A 22,565-nucleotide genomic window follows, 5' to 3' on the forward strand; every position below is an offset into this window, starting at 1 on the left:
TGCAGCTATCAGGCAGAACAGAAAGATGCCAGTGATCTTAGTCATCTGTATACTGATGGATACCCTAAAAGCAGTATTTTTTTAATTACTATTATTTTTAAAAGGGCAATGTTAGAACTGTGAAAGATTATGTCAGTCAGGACTACTCAACTTACAGATACTATAGAAAATGTAACTACAGACTGTTATTTAAGTAATTCTCTTTTCTACTGTCCCGGCAATCTGAAGATCTCGGAGACGTTACAGTGTAATTTAAATTAGGATCATTCATTGTGGTTCGTAATTGCAGCTAGTAATTTAACATCAAATAAATGGTGAAGCCAAAACCCATTTGAAGCTTTACCCTCCTTTGACAGTCCTCATGCTTCCAGCTCTGGGTGTCAATCCCCCCTGATCGAGTTCTCTTGCACATACTTGCACCTCATCCTTTCTCCCTGTTTTGGCTAATGACTCACCACTGCTCCATGCGTGGTCCTTCTTGCTGTCCTGAGCTATGAGAGGATGCACCGCTTGCACTGCTCCTCACAGGAGACTGAGACCTAACAGCATCCTGGAGCAGGCAAAAAAATTACTGTTGTCAGTCAAGGGAGCAACCCTTCAGCAGTGCTCTCTGCTGTTCCACCTCCTGACTCCAGATACCATCTCCCCCTGCTGCCACCCTGCCCTCAGAACACTATCCAGTTCCTCAAGGCAGGGCATCCCCTCCCCCTCTTTTCAAGAAAAAAATTAACAGCCAGTTTAACCTATTTTAACATGATAAACATTTGTGAAAGCAAAACAGGAAAAAAAAATTAGTAAGCAGCCCCAATTTAAAGACATTAACACACAGAATATAGTAGCTCTACAGAAGATAATATTCAGATCCAATGTAAAATGTGCGAATCTGACCCGTAAAAATATTCTTGACATCTTTGACAAAACAGGAAATAAAATGGAACAGTGAAATATATACAGAATATAACCCTAGTCTTCTTGTTGCACATTTCTAATCAATTTAAGAAAGAAAACTATTCTCCTACTATGCACATTTTATTTTCCAGTAATATTGTTAAATTTTGAGTTGAACGGGGAATCATTTCTTCTCCCTCATCTAGAGGTTCATACACATACACAAACAGATGTCTTTGGTGCTCAATATCCCTCCTTGTCAGGAAACTAAATTCACTATTAAAGGCCATAAATCAAGACACTCACAACTCACCTAATCAACAAACTTGATGGTTAATTAAGTAATCAGTTAATTAATCAAGTTGTATATGTTTTACATCTCGCATGATTAATCCAGCCACATAGCTTCTCAGTGTGTCCTTTGCTCTGGAGAATGGTCAAGAATTGTCCTTTGAAACACCCAGTGGATAAGTAACACAGATTCTTTTACCCAATACCTCACCCAGGTCCTGCTGTCTCCACATAACAAAAACCTATCAAACAAAAGTAAATTACAAATTTAGCTTCTGCTTGCCAGCTGAATATTAATAAAAACCATAAAACATTGCTGCAATGCTTAGGAACCTTTGTGAGGTCAGTCAGGGTTCTGCAAAATTCCCAGAAAGTAGAAATACTGATTATGACGAAGCTCAAAGCTTCTGTAGTTTAATTTCATTTTTCAGAACTACATCTAACTTTTCATATTTGCAACTGCTTTGTTTTAACTTGAAAAGCAACAAGAAAAAAAAATCTAGGTAAATCTTAGTGATCTGCAGATATGGGAACTTTGCAGGAATTACAGAAAGTGTTCTGCATAGCCATCAAAGACAAGTCATCCATTCCATTCTCACAGGTAAGCATTTTAATTTGTTTCAAAATTCAGACACATCTCATATAACTAATGTAAAAGCCTAAAAATATGTATATTCTTGCAAGAGGGACAGAACTGAAAAAGCTGACCCAATTCAGAAGGCTTTCAAAAAGTGATGAAAAATCCTGAAGGGTGACCAAACAAGTGATTTTATACCTGAATTCTGGTTGATTTGAGATTAGTCTGTGCAGACACTGCACAGCAGCCACTTGGGTAAGTTCTTTCAACACTTGCACCTTCTCTTGCTACTATAACCTGTGTTCTGTATTTCCCACGCACTTTTGCTCCACACATGATATTTTTCCAATGACTAACAGAAGAGAAACCAAGTTTTTCACATGTCATCTTATAACCACACATGCTTCCCAAAACATCTTACTGTACGAAGCTGATTGATGATCTCTCCTCTGGGAGAGCTTCACAGACTAAACTCGTAACCGGTTTCTGTCAGAAACTCTTCAGAGGGTGCATGAAATAAACAGCAACTAGGACACAGACCTCAACATACAATTATGTTGTATACAATTCTCCTTGATTCTCTACAGATGTGGCAAGACCTTCAAATACAATTTAGAGAACAAATCCTATGATTTGCCATTTACATCAGCTGAGAAGCCAGTCTGTGAAATTCAGATTATTGATACATTAGCATGGTTTGCTAGAGTTGTTCAGAAACTCAGTATAACCACACAAAACTCTTTAATACATAAGTATGATATTAGATGTTATTACTTAGCATATAAGATGCTACAGCTACTGTCTAGTAGGCTGAAGATCTCCAACACTTTAGTGCTTATGTTCTGCTAAATCAGGACAGTAGAGATACAGATTTCTTTCTGCACAATATCTGCACATAGAAGAAGAAAACAAGGAAATGCTAGCTGCAGAGCCTTCTTTTACACTGCATGACTACCTGTTAATTACAGGCTTCAGTGGAGTGATAAACATTTCAGAGTATAACACTGCTTGTTAATTTCATTGTTTCATGTTCTTGGATTATGCCTTCAGCATATTTGAGTAGATACTGGTAATAAGTCTGCATCTGTCTGACTTAAAAAGCACTTGCCTGTTGTGGTGCCAAGAGCCAGGAAAACTGACTACCACTCCATGAGTACTCCGGGGGTATATGTTAAAGCAAGAGGTCTGGAAAGATGCAGCTCAACTGAATCAAAATTGAGGAATAAACTTTGAAATTAATTACTTTTTTTGTCTTTCTTTTTTTTTTTTTTTTAAATAAATGCTGGGATGGGAAGAATGGGCTTCTTTTTCTGTGATCTTTGGGAACCCAGTTAACTTCCCAATGCCTCAGTTGAACTCTTCATAAAACAAAGTTTCAGAAGCATGCTGTGAAGGTGAATTAACAAATGCCTCTCAAGAATCTTGGGACCTAGACTACAGGCAATACAAACCAAAATCATTCACATTTTTCCTATCTTGCTTCCCATTACCAGTTCATGTAGCTGTAATATATTAATGTAATATGTAGTCTTGAAAAATGTATTAACTTCCTATTTCATATGTTTCAGAATGAGAAGGGTTTGAAAAAAGTGCATCGAAAAAAAGCAGCATTCAGCTTCTAGTGCCCACATACATATTCAGTTCACACCTTAATAAGATCTTTCATCAGTTGTCACATGGAGCTGAGGTAACATGAAGATTAAATCATCTTTTAACCTCCAAAGGATCCACATGAGGTCAGAGAGCAAGGTGCTCTTTTAGAATCACAGGTACAACACCACAAAGAAAGATCAGAAGTATGAAATACAATCACAAGTTACTGGAAACTGGGACTGGAGTCCTAGAGTGAAATTTCAACACGTGAAGGGAATCCAGCTGAATAATGAAGAGGAGAAAGCATTTCTGCAGAATCTCAACAGATTTGAAAGAGTTTGTCTCCACTTCTTTAACAGCACTGCTGACGGGGGCAGGGGGTGGGGTGGGATGCAGGTGTTAGAAAACACAGTAACTATTGACTGGAAACAACTCAGCAGAAGGGAATACCATGAGAAATGAGCAGCATTTCAAATTAAGATTATTCAAGGTAAAACACAATGCCTGACAAACTGAGCACTCTTGCTCTCCTGTCTGTGAACTGACACACTGAGAAGATTCCTTTTCTGCACTTACTTGATTTTCAATCCACTGAAACATTTGAGATAATTTTTCTTGGAGGAAGAGTATTGTCATTTAGATGTTTCCACTTCAATAACCCAATATTGCACCTACAGATGTACTTAAGGGCTTACATTGATGGAGACAGCTCCTGAATAGCAGTGACTTTAAAAACTCTCAGGTTTTTGTGGGGGTTTTTTTGTTTTGTTTTGTTTTGTTTTTGACGGGGGGGATAATATTGATTTTAGAAATCAGAAATGGTTCTAGCAATTCTGAAGAAAACTTAAGTTACAAAAGTGTCAACTGAGAAAGAAGGGAAACTTCTACATTTTCCCTAGGGTAGCTGTGTGGTTTGATACTTGTATCACATTTCCATCTAGGGATTTTTTTCATTATGGTTTGCTACAAAAGGCTGCCAGAGAAAACCTCTGTTCTTCCACAGAAAATAAAATCAACACAAATAAATGTTAATATTCTGTAGGTTAGAACACTTCTGAGACATGCAGAAGAATGTCTGTTTACACTGTAAGTGGTAAGTACAAGCCTTGTGGACTACTTAAGTTATGCTGAAATATTACTGTAGGACCTCATTGGTCCCATTTTCTCAGATAATGTATACAATACACAGTAAGATCATGACTCTTGTCCAAAAGCTACATCTAAGTAGATCAAAAGAAAAAGTAGCCACAGTTAGGTTACTGTGTATCACTACTGGCATTGTGCATGGCTTCTTAATAGTATGTCTCTTTTGTGACAGAACCAGGAACATTACTCTAACTTTTTGATTTCCAGTCAAGTATATTCATATATGCTGCCTAATTAGGTGATATGCATTCTTTCTGCTACTATTAACTGCTGTAATAACTATCAACATCCACAGTGAAGTCAGAGAAGTCATTATATTTGAGGGACACAGAAGTGTCTCTTTAATAAAAACTATTGCTTTCCGCAGTGAATTCACTGAGGGGAAAATGATACATAATAGATGAAAGACAGCATAGCTCAGGGTAAAGGTTAATAGCTATATTAGTAAGAAAGTGGCCACAACTAAGAACAATTACAGAATTTTCACATCTGGCAACACTTTTTTTAAACAAAGATATGGGAGGAAGAGAACTCTGGGTATCGCTGATCTGGGGTTCCTAAACAGAGACTTCTCAGTGGGATCCAATTTTCCAGAAGTACCAAATATCTACTCTCTGAAGTCAAAACTGGAAAGAAACAAATCAAACAAGCCTACAACATGATTCATTTCCTAAACAGTGCACTAAATTGAAGTCACTGAGTATCACTAGTCATTTGTAAGACAGAAGGTTTTTTTTTAGTTGGGGTTGGGTTTTTTCCCCCACAAACTGTGGTTAATGTTATAAGCAATACTACTATGCATATACTTCAGCTTTTACCAGGAATCTACATCCCAATTTTACATGATCCTTATGATTAATGATTTAAATAAAAACAAACCTTGAATGAGTCACTGTAAATTACCAGTTTGCTTTAAGTGTGAAAACTATCTATCATAAATGTATTCCTTGTGCTCTGAAAGAAACACATCAAAATGATTTCATACAATACAAAGGAAAAATGGAGAAACTACTTCATCCAAATAAAATGTAAAACAAGATTTGCTCATGCTATTACAGATATGTGGAGGAAAAGTTATCTAAGAAAGGAGGATGGACTGGAAATGCTGAGTTCATCAGTTACAGCCTCTGACATAATCAAGCTTCGAATAATATTTAATATGACAACAAATCCTTGTGATATAGGTGTGTGATGAGCAAAAGTGATTTTTGTTAACATTTACTTGAACTAAAGCTCAGCTGTCTATATTTACAGACATGCAGCTCTCATTTCTTGAATGCATGGATTTTCTGTCAGCCTGTGGCTTGCTCTTAATTCAACATGCCATGGTTTTTACCTGCTGAATTACCTCAATTCATTATTGAGAGACTAATTAGGAACATGATGTGGCATTAAACATCAAAGCATCCTATACTAAGCAGTTTTACTAATTTTATATGTGAAGAACTGTATTGTTTTCTTTATTTCTAGTCTGTTGTGCTATTTTTTGGATTACTCCTACTGCTTGTAGGAGGGAAGGAAAGGAAAGTGAAAAATCATTCCCAATGCACATTCCTCACACTACTAATGACTGTCTAGGCTACTATCCAACCCACTTCACTTCATCTCTTTTCAGTCCAAAGAGCCATCCCCTACTCAGGTGTTCCTCATCCTACTTCCAAGAAAGTAGAGCAATCGCTTCTCATAAAAACACCTGTGCTCAGAAAGACAACAGCTGTAAATAAATATTGTAATTCCAAAACTGAAGTTGTTAATTGAAAATGTTGAGTTTCTCAAATAAAGGTGACTGTTTGGTGGTCTAATCAGCCACTCCTCATAGAGAAACTGTTCTATCCATTAAATCAGCCTTGTAGCCCTTCTTGGAAATGTTTTGTTTGCAAGACTGGGGAAAAGGATAAGAAAATGAGAAGTATGCTTTGTGTTTGAGACACAGGTGCACTGTGGATTTATACAGTAAGATATTTAGTGGTGGGGGTTTTTTCCCTTCCTAATGATGTCTAGTATTTGGTTTGTTCATTGGATTGTTTCTAAGCACTTAGCTGATGGAGGTTTATCTTAGAGTTAATATAACCTTACAGTCTTTTTAATGAGTGGTAACTGTCAACTCAGTTAAAATTGCTCAATTCAGCTGCTGCTCATATGCCCCATTCTACACTTATCTGTACTGAATTGCACTTGGTCTTGGAAGGTCCTTCTGCTGCATTTCTTTGTGGTTGGTCTTTCCCATTTTTTCTTCTCAATAGTTTAGTATAATTACTGAAATTTGTCACCTGGCTATTTGCCCTGCTTTCCCCAAATAGTTTTAAATGCTAAATGGCATTGGTTTTCCCCACATGCCAGTTTTTGGGGGTTTTTTGAGGTTGGGGGTTTTTTTTGGTTTGTTTCTTTGTCTGTTATATTGGTATCACTGCACACTTTGGTCAGATACCAAAGTAGTTTAGTTAAGCATTAATATACCAAAGTTACTGGGTTAGGTATCTCTTCTCGGATTACTGCACCGGGTACATGTGATAAATTACTGTTAATTTGTTGATTTGTTCCATATCCTCTCCACAGTGCCTCAGTTTCAGACCCTTCCGTTGATGCATTCCTCATAAAATAACTGCTGTGCTCCCCAAGGTATCCCATGGTAAAGAGATTGTTAAAAATTCTTTTAGCTTTTCTGCAATACCCTTGTTTTGCTCTCTTTACACCTTTTATACCACAACTGTCTTTTGGCACAAGAGTTGCTGGTAGGCTTCCTTATCCTGATGTTTCTAAAGAAGAATTTTATTTTTTTATTGCAAATTTTTCCTCAAACATTCTTTGATGGGTTACTGTGCTTTACAATTAACATGCAAGATTTCTCAGTCCTTTCTATTTCTCTCATTTGGAAACAACTGCACTTTTAAAAAGACTCTACCTTTATTTGCCCTCTCTACCATGCTGTTTAATTATTCTAACTTCCTTTAGTCCTTCATGTCTTTCTGGCAGGTGCTTTGCATTTGCTTTAAGCACTACTTAAGATCCAGTTTAGCTTTAGTTCTTTTGGAGATTTGATGACAAGATAATTTGTGAAGCAGGCATTTATTATGGCTAGAGTCTTTTGAAACTAGAGTTCAACCTCAATGTAAAATTTGTCCTGACTTCCATGGAGTAAGTGAAGTCCCCCATTACTGCTGCATTTCTCCTGGCTTAGAAACTATCTGAACACCCTCAACACATCATCAGCAACTTAGTTATTCCAGTCAGCAGGGGAATGACAATGTTCTTGTAGTTTTAGTATTACTTCTGAAACATCCATACAGATGCTCTTTGATTTGCTGAAATGGTTATATTGTCAAGATTTGACTCAAGGCTTTCAGATAGAAAGAATTCATATATCAATGGTGTGCAAACATTGCTTCTGTAATACTTTACCAGGTTCAGAATTATAACTCTTTAGTATACTATTGAATTTTACAATAAAAATTTGTAATTAATATTAAATAGTAATATAAATCTAGCAATACAAACATATATAAAAAAATAAAAATGGACCATGCATTCCAAAAGATACTGTATTTATATTAATTACAAGCATTTCTATTTGTTTTGTAAACATATACAGAAAACTCTTCCTAAACAAGCTTTCCTAATTTAAAGGAAGGGTTCTGTTTGTGGGTAGCATCTCTGTTTTTGGATAGCACACATTATCACAAGAATGGCTCAACTAGGTCCTTTGACTAACATGAAAAGATCTCTTCAGCAGAACTGTAATTATTGGTACGTCTTTTATATAAGACTTTGAAAAGCTGTATTATTTATAATGATACCTTAAAAATTGAGTATGCTAATTCACTGGAAGATAACAAAACAAACAAATACATTTTGGCAACAGTTAAGATTACACATATCTACAACAAAACAGACAAGGACATACCAATACCCCGTGCCACACAAATAAATTATACACTAAACCCAAGGTAAATCCCAAGTATAAATTTATGAATACAAACTATTATCCCTGATGATTGGGATTTTTGTTTGTTTGTAACCTAGTGGAAAATTTCAAACTATTGTAAACGTAAAAATGAAGCTTTGACACAAATGTTCAACATATAGGGCAATTGCACTACCAGCCTTGAGTAATAGACTTAGAACGTGTTCTTCTGGTGAGCTTATTCCCCAGGTCCTTTAATAATACCTTTCTGCATAATACCTTTGCAACTGTCCTATCTCCTGTCTTGAACAGCCCCATATAGGTGACCTGTCTTTTAGAAAGCCTCATCTATATTCTGGAGGGAATAGACTCTTTAGCAAATGGACCCAAGATCATAGGAATACAAATATGACTTTAAAGGTATTCTGTTCTAACCCCAGACAAACAGATTTACCTCTGCTCAGGTTCTTGGCTATAAATCACAGAATCACTAAGGTTGGAAAAGACCTGTAAGATCAAGTCCAACCATCAACCAACAAACACCACCATGCCCATTAAACCATGTCCCACAATACCACGTCCACACATTCCTTGAACACTTCCAGGGATGGTGACTCCACCACTTCCCTGGGCAGTTTATTCCAGTGTCTCACCACTGTCAGTAAAGAAATTTTTCCTAATATCCAGGCTAAACCTCCCCTGGCGCAACTTGAGGCCATTTCCTCTTGTCCTGTCACTCGTCACTTGGGAGAAGAGGCCAACACCCACCTCCCTGCAACCTCCTTTCAGGTAATTGTAGAGAGCAATAAGGAACCCCCTCAGCCTCCTCTTCTCCAGACTAAACAATCCCAGCTCTCTCAAACACTCCTCATAAGGCTTGTGCTCCAGACCCCTCACCAGCTTCGTCACCCTTCTCTGAACACGCTCCAGCACCTCAATGTCCTTCTTGTAGTGAGGGGCCCAAAACTGAACACAGGATTCGAGGTGTGGCCTCACCAGCGCAGAGTACAGGGGCACGATCACCTCCCTACTCCTGCTGGCCACACCATTTCTGATACAGGCCAGGATGCTGTTGGCCTTCTTGGCCACCTGGGCACAAATCGTTGAGCATAATCATAATGCAGATATCACCTCTGCGCTTTCTTTCCAAACATAGGTGTTTGTGTTCTTTTCATTGTTATTTAAAATACGTTGTTGAAATTGCAGCTGATATACTTACGGGAATAACTACCTCATGAAAACTGACTGCTTGTCAAGAACCAACCAGAGCTAATCCTGATAAGTAGAAAAAAAAATGAAGAAAATCTGAAACAGTGCTTTCACGTTTTTACAGGGGGGTGTTGACCACTACAATTGGGAAAAAAACCTATGTATTTTAGAAATTAAATATTTACAAAGGTGATTAATATGAAAATTCACCACTATGATTTTAGTTTCATAGACTGTGTAAGTGCTATATGATTAGAAACAATGGAGAAGTTTTAAATGTAAACCTTAGGTCTCCTGCTTTACTTCTTACTGTCTGACAAATTTTTATTGTCATTAAAAAATGTGCATGTGTTCTAGAACACAAAGAAATACAATGTGAGGATTACACATAATTTTGATACAACTGAAAGATGATATGTAGGCAAAGTACCCAATAAGGCAAAGAAGCAATCGCTGAGAAGGCAATACATTTAAAATCCACCAATATGAGTCATTACCTTTAGTGTTGTACTGAATACAGCACACAAATAACTCTTTGCAAACTCCACTATGAGTCTAGGCATCCTGCAGTCTCATACTCACCTTTTTTTCAGACATTTTGAGATGAATTAATAAGCTGCTAGACCTGAAACCCCTATTCTTTTACAGCCATCTTCACCTCAGAAAAAGAGGGCATCTTCCTGCTAAAGCATGTTCTGCGATGTTTCACTTGTCACATCATTCTAGATGAAATAAGGAGAAAATACCTAACTGGGGTGATGTGCCGAATTATCATGTTCGACTTCCTGCACTTTTTTTAATCTTTGTAGCTTGATATACAGTAAATACTATTATTTAATCTGGAGTTTCAATCATTCAACAAAGGCGTTCCTGTCATTGTGTAAACAAGCTGAATAAAAGTCCAGCTAACTTTTCCTTTTATAAATATATCTCGAATGAGTGGATAAAATATACTGAATAGCCAAATGATGCAACAGCATCTTTAAAAAGACAACAAGGCTTGCGGGTGTGAAAACTTACACAGGCAATGAACATGAATGTGCACCTCTCTTAAAATAAGGTTGAGAAGGTACTTGGGAAGTAATTCACATGCTAATTCACACCTGAGTTTGTCAGCATATCTTCAGCTTCATCACCGATTTATTTAATATTAGCTGGTAAATACCCTTAAAAATAAAGTTACCAAGTTCAAGATGAATATAAAAGGATTCAGAATTATCTTTATTTCCTCACTGGCACATATTACGGATGCAATTAACACACCACCTCTTTTGTGGTTTTGTTGTTGTTTTTTCTAAATACAGTATTTTGGCATTTTACATGATTTTGATATAATGATTAACAGAAGCTATGTATACAGAATATGGCATAAGTTAAAGATGCAATTACAGAGAAGGCAACATGTACTACACCAACTTCATGGTGGATCAACCTTGGCTGGCTGTTGAATGCCCACTCAGCTGCTCTCTCACTCCTGCTCCTCAACAGGACATGGGAGAAAACAAGATGAAAAAAAGTTCATGGGTCGAGATAAAGACAGGAGGATCACTGACCAGTTACTATAATGGGCAAAACAGACTCAACATGAGGAAAATTAATTTAATTTATTTCCCTTTAAAACAGAGTTGGATGGTGAGAAACAAAGACAAAAAACTAAAACACCTTCCCCCCACACCCTCCTTCCCAGGCTCACCTTCACTCCCGACTCCTCTACCTACTCCCTCCGAGGGGCACAGGGGGATTGGGGGGCTGCAGTCAGTCCGTAACAGCTGCATAACAGTCCATTACCGATTTTCGGTAACACCCTCTGCCGCTCCTTCCTCCTCACACTTTTCCCTGCTCCAGCCTGGGGCCTTCCCACGGGCTGCAGGGAAACACCGGCCCCACCGGGGGCTCTCCCGGGGCCGCAGGGGCACCTCTGCCGGGGCGCCTGGAGCTGCTCCTCCCCTCCTCCCGCCCTCCCCTCGGGGCTCGCAGGGCTGTTTCTCACCCCGCTTCCCTCAGCCCTGGCTGCCGGGCAGCCTTTCGCCCTTTCTCACAGGGGCTTTCCCGCCGCGGCTGAGGGGCTCAGCTGTGCCCTGCGCTGGGGCCGCTGGAGCCGGCGGGAACCGGCTGTGTCCGGCACGGGGCAGTCCCGGCCGCTCCTGACAGAGGCTGCTCTTGCAGCGCTCCCCTGCTGCCGCCAGCACCTGGGTACCAGCACCCCGATGCAACTATCTTCCTGCTGTACACAACATAATTTATAGTAGGGAGATGAGGACATATTATAATACTTTGTCAAATTCCATTTAAGTCTACACAGAGAATAAGTCCTTGATCATTTACTTTCCATGAACTGGAACGAGCCCCTCAGTGAAAGAAGCTGCCCTTACTTCAAAACAGCTCCATGAAGGGGGTAGAACTTGGCATGTTTTGTAAAGGCCACTATGACAGCCAGGAAAAGTAGTAATAAACCATTAAAATATCTGGCTTCCAAAAACCTCATGGCAGTCACTCAACTGGGGGAATCAATAAATTAATTCTGAGTTTGACATCAAACTACATTTCTTTAAGGAAACATGAACGGTATTAGAAGCAATGCCTACGCAATCAAACCTCCGCATGTGTATCAATACACACCTGTGTTGGTGCCCCCCCACCCCCCCCATGTTGGTGCCCTTGGGGCCCATGGGTTTTGGAGCCTTGGACAACACCGGCCAAATCTGACAGAAGCTTAAGGGTCACAGTGGATCATCATTACCTAAAAGCAATGTGTAAAAAAAGGCTAGATGAAGGAGAGAAATCTATTATTATCTAACCTCATCCGAAGTGTTCTGGCTGAAAGAAACGGCATGTACTGGTTTTGGCTGGAACAGAATTAATTTTCTTTGCGGTAGCTAGTGTGAGGCTGTGTTTCGGATTTGTCCTGAAAACAGTGTTGATAACACAGGGATGTTTTAGTTACTGCTGAGCAGGGCTCACACAGAGTCAAGGCCTTTTCTGCTCCTCACCCCACCCCACCGGTGAGTGGGCTGGGGGTGCACAAGAAGTTGGGAGGGGACACAGCCGGGACAGCTGACCACAACTGACCAAAGGGATATTCCATACCATATGATGTCATGCTCAGCATATAAACTGGGGGAAGAAGAAGGAAGGGGGGGATGTTTAGAGTGATGACGTTTGTCTTCCCAAGTAACTGTTACACATGATGGAGCCCAGCTGTCCTGGAGATGGCTGAACACCTGCCTGCCGATGGGAAGTGGTGAATGAATTCCTTGTTTTGCTTTGGTTGCATACGCAGCTTTTGCTTTCCCTATTAAACTGTGTTTGTCTCAGCCCACAATTTTCTCTTTTACCCTTCAGATTCTCTCTCCCATCCCACCATGGAATGAGTAAGCGAGCGGCTGTGTGGTGCTTAGTTGCTGGCTGGGGTTAAACCATGACACAGCATATTACTAAAGACCAGAATATTTGCAAGGGAAACCAAACAATAGCAGGGGAAGTGTTCACTGAAGTTCACCAGTGACCATGCTACACGTACCTGTGGTTTTGAGTAATCATGGTACTTCCTGCTTTCAGACATTAGTCATTCATTCTTTAATACAAAAAAGTACTGGATACTTTACATAGTACACATTGCAAATTAGCCTAAATATTGTACAGAAGCAAAACTTGAAATATCTATCTAGTATTCACTTCAGACACAAGCTAAATTACTTCATCTTCTAACCCAAAGGAACTCACCTTCCTTTGACTGCATTTAACACTGTTATCTCATTTTAAAAGCAAAATGGGCCTGTCAAAAATCTCAAGGACACACCATATCTGTAATGGATAATTTCTTCATAGCATGAATTTAAACTTATACTATCCCACACCTGTATCCCTCTATGATTTTTGACATGCACAAAGTCTGTGTCTGCCACAATATTAAGACTGTCCACACTGCAGGTATTTCTTAATTTTTGACATTTCAAAAACCTAATGTGAAGAAAGCACTTGGTAATCTGTAGAAATTCTTGAAATGTTACAGAATGTCAATACAGTAATTAACATCACTGAGGCTCTGTATCAAGAACCAGTATTACTAGAGATAAAGATTAGCATGGTTATTTTACATAGACATGGCAAATCAATAAGATTCTCTCAGTTATCTTCCCTTGAACCTTTCCAGTCATTTAATTAACAGAAGAGTGTAGATATTTAAAATATAAGCATCAAATTCCTCACCACCCCTAAGCTAGGTGATTTTAATTTTTCCACTGGCATAGCTTTTCTTATTCACCAACTTTCTAGTCTAAAAAGTCCTGTTTATTATGCAAAAGTGTTGCAGTTGGTCAACAACAAAAAAAAAAAATCACACAAAGAAGCACCCACCCTAAAAGCAACAGACAACTTCAGCAGTGTCCAGCTTCTGCCCTAGTTTTTAAAGGCAATACTATTTAATAAATGAAAAAAAAATAGCTTAGGCAGGAACAAGGCTGGCTTTCCCCACAAAAAATTACTGCTAAAAAGTTTAAGTGACAAATGGCAGTTCCACCTAAAAGATGTTGGTTTCATCAATACAGTCATTCAGTGTAAAGAACATGTAATATCCACAGAACTTCAGCTGCTGGTGTGTCAAAATCATGAAAGTATAAGAAGTAAAGAATAAAAAAAAAGAGGTCAAGTTTTGTACAGACTTTTTCAGTCCACAAGAATCTTGGGGATGATTAGATCACCTTGACAAAATTATTTTGAATCATTAATTGAACTAACAGTCTCCACATAGCAAACTGACAGACTGTATAAAGCTTCCTCACAAAAACAGTTATTACTTTGACATACTGGATTTGATGTTGCTGTTTTGATGCAAAAGACTAAGTTTCTTCCTGGTGCAATTCCACATGGGCTTAAATGATGTCAAACCACGTAAACACTTTATCCCATGTCTTTGGACTAGGACTGAACTTCAATGTGTTCATACTTTTCTGTTTGTTTCTTTGGTCTGTCAAGTCAAAAATGCCCTTGTCGGTCTGTATACAGCCATTTTCTGTCAAAGGACTGCAATGCAAGTACTATGCTTCAGGAAACCTCAGATATGGCTGAACATGCTGGAGGAAAGTCAGATTGATCAGGCTGATGAAAGCACTCTCTTACCTTGAGTTTGATTTTCTCCCAAATAATCTTTGACTGTTTAGAGATTCTGCTTTAAAAATAAATAAGTAAATATAAAAATAAATAAAACCTAAATGTCCACAGCATTCTATGACTTGTAGAATTTCAGTAATGTACCTTCAGCCTCTCAAAAATAAACCAAATAACAGTTGTTGAATAAAGGTAGGGTTACTATCAGCATGGAAGCGGCAAAGGAGGCTGTGCCAACAGAACTCAAAAAAAAAGCAAGTACACACGTGTACATTTTTATTTTGAAAAGCTTTTGGGTTGGCAGCAGTCTTGAATTAGCTTTTTGTAAAAATAAAGTAGAAAATGAGATGGCTAACATGTTGCAGGACCATATAATGTTGCACAATACTGACCTCAGATTTGATGACAGCTGTTAAGATGGAGAGGGCACATTTCCTCTGTTTCTTGGTAAGGCTGCTCCCTGAGCAACAGTGGGAGACAGACAGGAGAATAAACAAATAGGCACTGTCCTATATGATCAGTGTTGGCTTTCCATCAACTTCAATGGCACTGAATCAAAATGTTATTTAGCAACAGTAAGGGTGACAAGAATTAGGACCTGAGTAATCAGAGAATCAGAAAAGCATGAAGATCAAAATAGATAAAAAGTACTGTAAAATCTGAGATTAGTGACCTAATGCAATGAAAATGCTGTAACAGGGAGAAAGATGATTTTGAGTAATCAGAAAGCAGAAAACCATAAAGACCGAAGTAAATAAAAAGTACTATAAAATCTGAGGTTAGTGACCTGTGGAGAAACTGTAACAGGGAAGATTTTTTTTAATTAAAAGGGACCTATTAAAAATACAGACCTCTGCTTTTTCAGTGCAAATATCTATAATCTCAATCTTTCACGGATTTGCTGAGAGGTCCTTTGGAAGAAGCTGGAGACATCTCAGTCTTAAATTGAATTAAAAATTGTGAAGCTAAAATCTTTGCTTAAATATTAAGTGTATTCATTTAATGTTGGTCTTCCCCCTTTCTAAGAGCCCTGGAAGAATACAAAAGTTAAACTCTTTCACACTAGACACAGGAAATATGTGATTTTAAAGCTTGCTGAGCCAAAATCCCTCTCCTTTTCTTTTTAATTTTTTTTCTGCATAGGTCTATTCTAGTATAAAATTTTAAAGAAGCAACCAAAGTCTGTAAAAGAACAGAAAAATCTATGCTTGCATGTGTAGATTGTTATTGCTACCATGTTTTTGCTAGCTATAGAGGAAAATTATTTATCTAAATACATTATTTGTGAAACTAGCAACCTACAAGGTAAAAAATGAGATGCATGTTATTCTAGATGCTGATTATGCCACTTGCATGTCTTTTTACAAAGGCGTGAAAATGGCTAACAAGCCATGTGCAAAATCTTTAGATTATAATAGCTACACTTTCCTTTTCATTTTCTTTATCAAAAAAACCCAACATTTTTTAATCAGAATAAATTTTGGAACTGTTTGCTTATCTTTAAAATACTGAAACAGCTGATATGCTTTATTTTATGTAAACTTCTAACATTCAATAAAAACATTTTAATTGTAAAATTCCACTTTTGTTTCTTCCTTAACACTTATTCTAAAGTATACATATTTTCCCCTTAATGTCATTAAAACTGAGATGTGAAATTGTCTTGATATGATCAGGGAAGATTAGATTCACTCTCCTGTATTAGAACTATTTTATTGCAATGACAGATCACTGTATTACTTTGAAAAAGAATTTTGAATGACAAGTCTGTTTTGCTGTATTTCTGTTTTCAAGAGTAAAATAACAAATTAATAGAATCACTACCTTGAAAATCCAGTATAACACCTGGGATTTCTTTCCTAATCTAACTTTCAGTACAACCATTTCAGGACATTTTAAAAGCTGTAACTTTCCTCTTCCCTTTCCTGTATTCATACTCATTTCCAACTGTTCCATAATTCCTTATCTCCCCCATCAACACAAATCTGAAAGTGTTTTTGAATTACAGGTTAAAATGTAAGAACTAAGTAAAGTGTCACTCCCCTTATCCACCAAATTTGGGAAGAAAAATGCTGTTGAAAAACAATACAGAGTTGAATACCTGAAAAGCCATTCCTATTTACCCTTCAGAGGACATCTGAAATGGATTAAGAGGTATATGTTCAGTATTTCAGAGATCCAAAGGGTCCACGGAGAAATCAAGTGTCAGTCTTGTTCATTATATTCCTCTCCTATTCCCTCTAATAGCATGACTCACTCAGCCTCAAACCAACACTGATCTTCCCTTTACCACTGCACATTCTCTTCTCTCTCCAAAGTAAAAAGGACAGTGAATGTGTAGTGATAATCTGCTTCCAGTGCAACTCACTTTTAAGAAATATCAGAAGGAGCAGACCTTCTAGAGACAGACATCTGAAGGTTCAAAATTAAGAATGTTATGGACTGAAGCGTGTACTCTGTTTCTCTTCTTTCCTAAAATTCTTTCATTATTATTTGCATTCCATATCCTGACACGTGCATTATCTAACCTGGAAGCATGTAGAAAACGCGAGAGAAATGCAAACTATATCAGTTATGGCAACGGAGAAATGTTAAAGCTTGCAGCCCTACAGTGCAAGTTTTTCTGCATTTCCTCAGGAGAATCTTCATTCCTCTGAGCTGGTGCAGTCGGTACCCGACTCCTCACCAGGCCATGGTGCATTCACTAGCCCTGCCCCTTTAAGTGCTCACAGCTATGTTTTCATTAGAATAGTTTTTGTCAGAGAGATGCAAAAGACAAGAAGTCTCATGTAGCTGGAAGCTGGGTTCTGTGGATTCAAACTGCTTATCTGTGACAAGGATGTTTGTTCATGCTTAATCAAATTTCCACAATTTCTCCATTGCACGCACACACACACATACTTGCACCCACAGATGAATAGTCTGTCAGCACTAACTTTGTTAGATACTATTGATCATTGAGAAATTTTCAAGAACCCCCCACCAAATAATTAATCACTTTAGAAAAAGAAGTCACTGTGGTTTTAAATTCCTTAAAGATACCTTTTTTAATACAAAAGTATTTTTTAGAGTTGTTTGTTCAGGAAAACATACCCTGAAACATTGAAGACTTACCCCAAGTGCAACAGCAGGGAGCCAGTTCAATAATCCCAGAACCACAGAAAATACTTAACATCTACAGAAGGATCATTTCTCATTTCTACCACAACCTCATTTTTCCAGGACCTGTGTTTTGCCATGTTCCAGTAAAAACCTTCTGAGTATGGCTAATACAGGTTAATTTTATACAGATTTCCAGTCTCCAAATGACATTTTTTTAGAGAAAAGAAATAATGACTGGAGAACAGGGATATGCTTGATATCAAAATATAATGATACTTATTGTCCTAACACTTGCTGTATAACAGATGATGGCAGTAAATTAATCCATCCTCTTGACATTCATTTCATGATAAGAATGAGAAACCTTACCAGTTTCATTGCAGGCCTACCCTATTCTTGTCCTTGGTGTGCATTTCCATGACAATGACTGTAATCATTATAACGGCATTGTACATAATGACTCTGCTTTCTGTGATGTTACTCCCAAATTGGGTGTGAAAAATGTGAAAGGACAGATATCAAATGGCAAAACTCTCACCAGTAAAGCAGAGTAGTCTACAGAATTAATAATTGACAGAATTGATGGCCTGCTGCCACTGAACAGAAGCCTGGAATTAAAAGGCACCACTCACGTAGCCTTGCTTCATAAACTGAGAGGCTTTGCATGAAAACCTCTTGTCAAATTAAAGGCACGTAGAATGAGACCTTGATGAGGTGTGTACAATTAAACGCAACATCAGTAAAACATCTATTTTTCAAAATGAAAAGGAACTCAAGCACAATGACCACTAGTGAAATTTTCCTAATTACTATGTCAGTCGCAGCCAGGCTTTCCTTTTTTCTGAATTAAAAATATATGCCTGAGCTAATACGATCATCTTTGCAGTAAATCAGCTCATCAGAACCATCACAACACATGGGAAATAGAGTACAGATTCTTCTAAGTTCCATAAAGCTTCTGCAAAGATGAGCTTACTAATGTTGTGAAGTACTCAGAGCAGAAAATGATGAACACCACAGGAAATTCTTTGAGGAAAAGGGGATAAAAGTTGGTAAGTAGAGGAAGAAATGTCCTCAAACGAGGCACGTAGTTACATTCTGACCACGAACAATTAAAAGAAATCCTATTCATTGATCTCCGTAAATGTAGCATTAATAAAGTGGTCAGAGGGTGAAAGAAAAGATATAATGCTATCATAGGAACATAAAATGAAAGGGACCACCCTTTAGCTCACTGAATCTAGGCCTCTGTTCTTGCATGCAATCATGCCTATAAATGCTTTCATACAGACTAGCACGCTTTACTTTGAAACCCCTTCAGATTTTTGTTTCCACTCTTCCTATTAGTAGACTCTTTCAGAATCTCACTTATTTTCTTATTTCCATTCTAAATCAACTCATGGCCAACAACACCTCATTTTTTCAAGTAAAAGCTGAATCAACTTAAATAGCTCTTCTCTTTCCCTTGTGGTTTCTTCTGAAGTGTATTTATAGAATAATACGTGTTCTCCGTTATTATTTGTGGGAGTAATTAAACAAACATATTTTATTCTCCACCACCACCCCAACCATAGTATTCAATTTTCTCTGTATAGTTTCATATATAAACTGATTTTTCTTGGCCAAAAGTAATCAGAGCAGTAAACAGGTTAACATTATTTTTCACAATGGCTTCAATATCACTTTATCTCTGTTTTGATTATCTCAGCTTTTGCAGCTTAGTATCGTATTTACCTTCTTTAAGGTATGACAGTAGAGGCAATAATTGATCTGGTGACCAGATCTTTCTCTTCGTTTGTCACTTACACCTGACAAACCAGTAGTGTATAACAGAAATTCATTATATTGTTCTGTAAGAGCCTTATCACATTGTGGTCCTGAGGTTTACTCTGTATCTCCATATCCAAATCGTATTCATGCTATCTAGCTCTTTCCAGACAATGTTTTGATTCTCCTGCATAGCTTTGCATCAGCAACATGTTTGTAAAATGTTTCTTCTATTCCAAAATTATTCATGAAAATGTTAATCAGTCTAGTATAGGTCTGGAAGTATATGTCCTCATCCCCTTACTCATTTTAAAAGCTTGTCTTTCAATGCAACCCACTATCTCAATTTAGAAAGGTCCTTCCCTAGTTTACATTTCCTGCACAAATCTCAACAATTTTCAGTATACTGAAATACTTGGTATTTTACTGAGGTCAGCATAATTAAATAATTTTTTTTTTGGTCTTTGTGTTAACAGTATCTTAAACACAGATGCTCCACTTGCTATTTTTAGTTCAGATTATACTGTTCAAATTTGAAAGCCCTTGCTACCAGACATCTGTGATTTCAGAAGCTACTGGTTTCCTTGGATATTTTTCATACTCTAAGATATAACTTTCAGGTTTCCCAACATGAAGGCAAACTAAAATGAAAGAATTCCTTTTCCATGCCCTCATCCCCATTGACCATCTTTCTTCACCCCTCATATTCAGTGTCTTTCTCCATTTTCATTAAGGAAATTAAGATTCTTCTACATTACACAATAAAAAATTCTATCATAATGCTGAAAGACAGTATTCAGGGGGAGAAAAGCTCCATCGGTCACAGATCTTGGATAAAGCTATATACGCAGTTTTGTGTTATTTTAATGCAAATTTAAAACTCAAGCTATACAGACAACATTGCACATGATAAACCAGACTTCAGTTGGCCAGCCTACAACTCTATCAGCATGAACTTTATGCATGAAGCTCACTATATGTGTCAAAACATAAATGCATGGCTTGTTGTTCTCACAGGCTTCTGAGAAACTGTAACAAGTAACACACCTCCTGCCTCTTTTTATGAAGAAAGTCACAGAGCATCTCCCTTTGAAGGAGTCCTTTTCTACCCTACCCTCAGTGTGGAATGAATATCCTATGGACCCTAGACTGTATTTATCATATACCCTGAAGTAGAACTGAATCTTATTCTGAAATAGTCTGAAAAAGTCTTTAGCAGTGACATATTTAAGCCCCATGCTTTTGGGGTTTTACAGAATTTAATGTAAGAGGATCAGCTGCACTCGCTCTGTGTTTAGCTGAGCTCAAAAGAAATGCTATTTATCGTCTTTTAAAATCTTTATCCTATTTACTTTTATTTATCTTTTTTCTTTATAATAAACACAGAAAGTATACATAGACAACTGGCAAGTTCACTGTGCATGTATGTAGCAATCCAAGGGGTGTCCTCCTTTAAAAAAGGAGGTGGCATCTAAGGAGATACCTGGTTTTCCTCTATCAATTACCACATTTCAGGGGATGGGAAAACCAAAATCAAGACCAAAGAGAAGACAAGGAGCTTACCTTTCCTACATACTGAGGATCTGGTCCCATGTGTTCTTCTAAAACAAAGAACTGATTCCACACCCATCCACGCTTGGGACGATGATGCACTTCGGTTTCGCCTTCTATGTGTTTGGTTTGATTTCTAGTCACCTTGATGGAGCCATGGTGAGCAGCTCCATAGCACCTCTGCACAAAACAGAGACAAACTAGGACTGGGCAGAGACAAGATGTACTTGTAACTCTCATTGTAGGATAAGCTTCCTGTTCAAGTTTTTCTTTCTCTTGTCTTTTTCAGCTGTAATCCTTTAATAAGTTCCCGAGACAGAAGGTGAAGCCTGGTTCAGAAATACAGTCCAAAATGGGGTTTTCTGCTTGTTCATGGTTTAGCTGCCCATTTGGGAAAGCTCAAATTATATTTACATTATGAAAAGCTGACTGGGAAAATTGATATTTCTTCTGAGGTCTTCACAATAGAGTTCCACAGCCGACCATTTTCTATCTAATAGGGAAAGAAAAGAAAGCCACTTACTCATCACTAAAACCAGCAATTTTCAGGTTTCTGACCTGACCTTAGATTACACTCACAGCTGTACTAACCCGTCTCTCAAAGACTCTCATTGTAACTAAAATTTCTTTTCAATCCTTCCTGTAAAAATGTTTTTAAATTGTTTTTATTAAAATACCTTAAGAATTAGCATGGCTTTTCCAAGCTATGAAAACATACACATTGTTAAAAACTAGATGATTCAGGACAATTCCTTTGGCCTTTACCTACAAAACACTGACCTGGTCTGGCAGTAAAATAAAATCACTGCTACAGTGTCATTAGATAGATAGTGATTGGTAATTCATTTCTCATGGGTTCTTGATCTTCCGTACACCACACAGAGATCCAACATGGTGAAAAATACCAAGGCTATGATGGGTTTTGAAAGAAAGCCTCCAAGATGGGCTTTGAGGATTCTGAGTCATTATTAGAGCATACTGACAGGAACTTTCAGTCAAATTGTGCACTTTTACTCGTTGTGCTTTACATAAATTCCAACCAATATTATACTGGAACCTTACAAAATTATTTCATGCTGACAGAAAGTTCAGGTACTGTTGTTTAGATGATCAGTAGTATTTTAATAAAAGCATCTAATATTTTCTCAGCTTCAAAAAGGAAAATGTAACGTTTTATACTACTGTAGTAAATGTGAAAATGTGCATGGAAGTTGGTGTAGCACTTAAAGCAAAGCACCTTGAAAGAAATAAACTAACTCTTCAACCTCAGAGAAATAGTTACCCTAAGGAAATTTTTTTTTCAGTTATCTGAAGATATCAAAGATCAGTCAATGAGGAGTCTCAAAACATGCAACTAAATCTACAAAAATTAGTACTGCCTTCCAATATTGACTTTGTTTGAGTATCATAAAGCCATTACAAGTTATGTAAACA

General features: G+C 37.6%; 1 protein-coding gene across 2 annotated transcripts in view; it reads right to left on the minus strand.

Moving 5' to 3' along the window:
* CDH18 (cadherin 18) overlaps positions 1-21,371 on the minus strand; it is a 175,830-nt gene extending 154,459 nt beyond the window's left edge. For both annotated transcript variants that reach the window (XM_059815672.1, XM_059815671.1), the window contains exon 1: positions 21,144-21,371. In XM_059815672.1, coding sequence (XP_059671655.1) covers positions 21,144-21,371 — 228 coding nt within the window. The remainder of the gene's footprint in view (positions 1-21,143) is intronic.
* Between the last annotated feature and the right edge of the window lie 1,194 nt (positions 21,372-22,565).

Source organism: Gavia stellata, chromosome 3 (assembly GCF_030936135.1).
Source record: "Gavia stellata isolate bGavSte3 chromosome 3, bGavSte3.hap2, whole genome shotgun sequence".
Classification (NCBI taxonomy): Eukaryota; Metazoa; Chordata; class Aves; order Gaviiformes; family Gaviidae; genus Gavia; species Gavia stellata.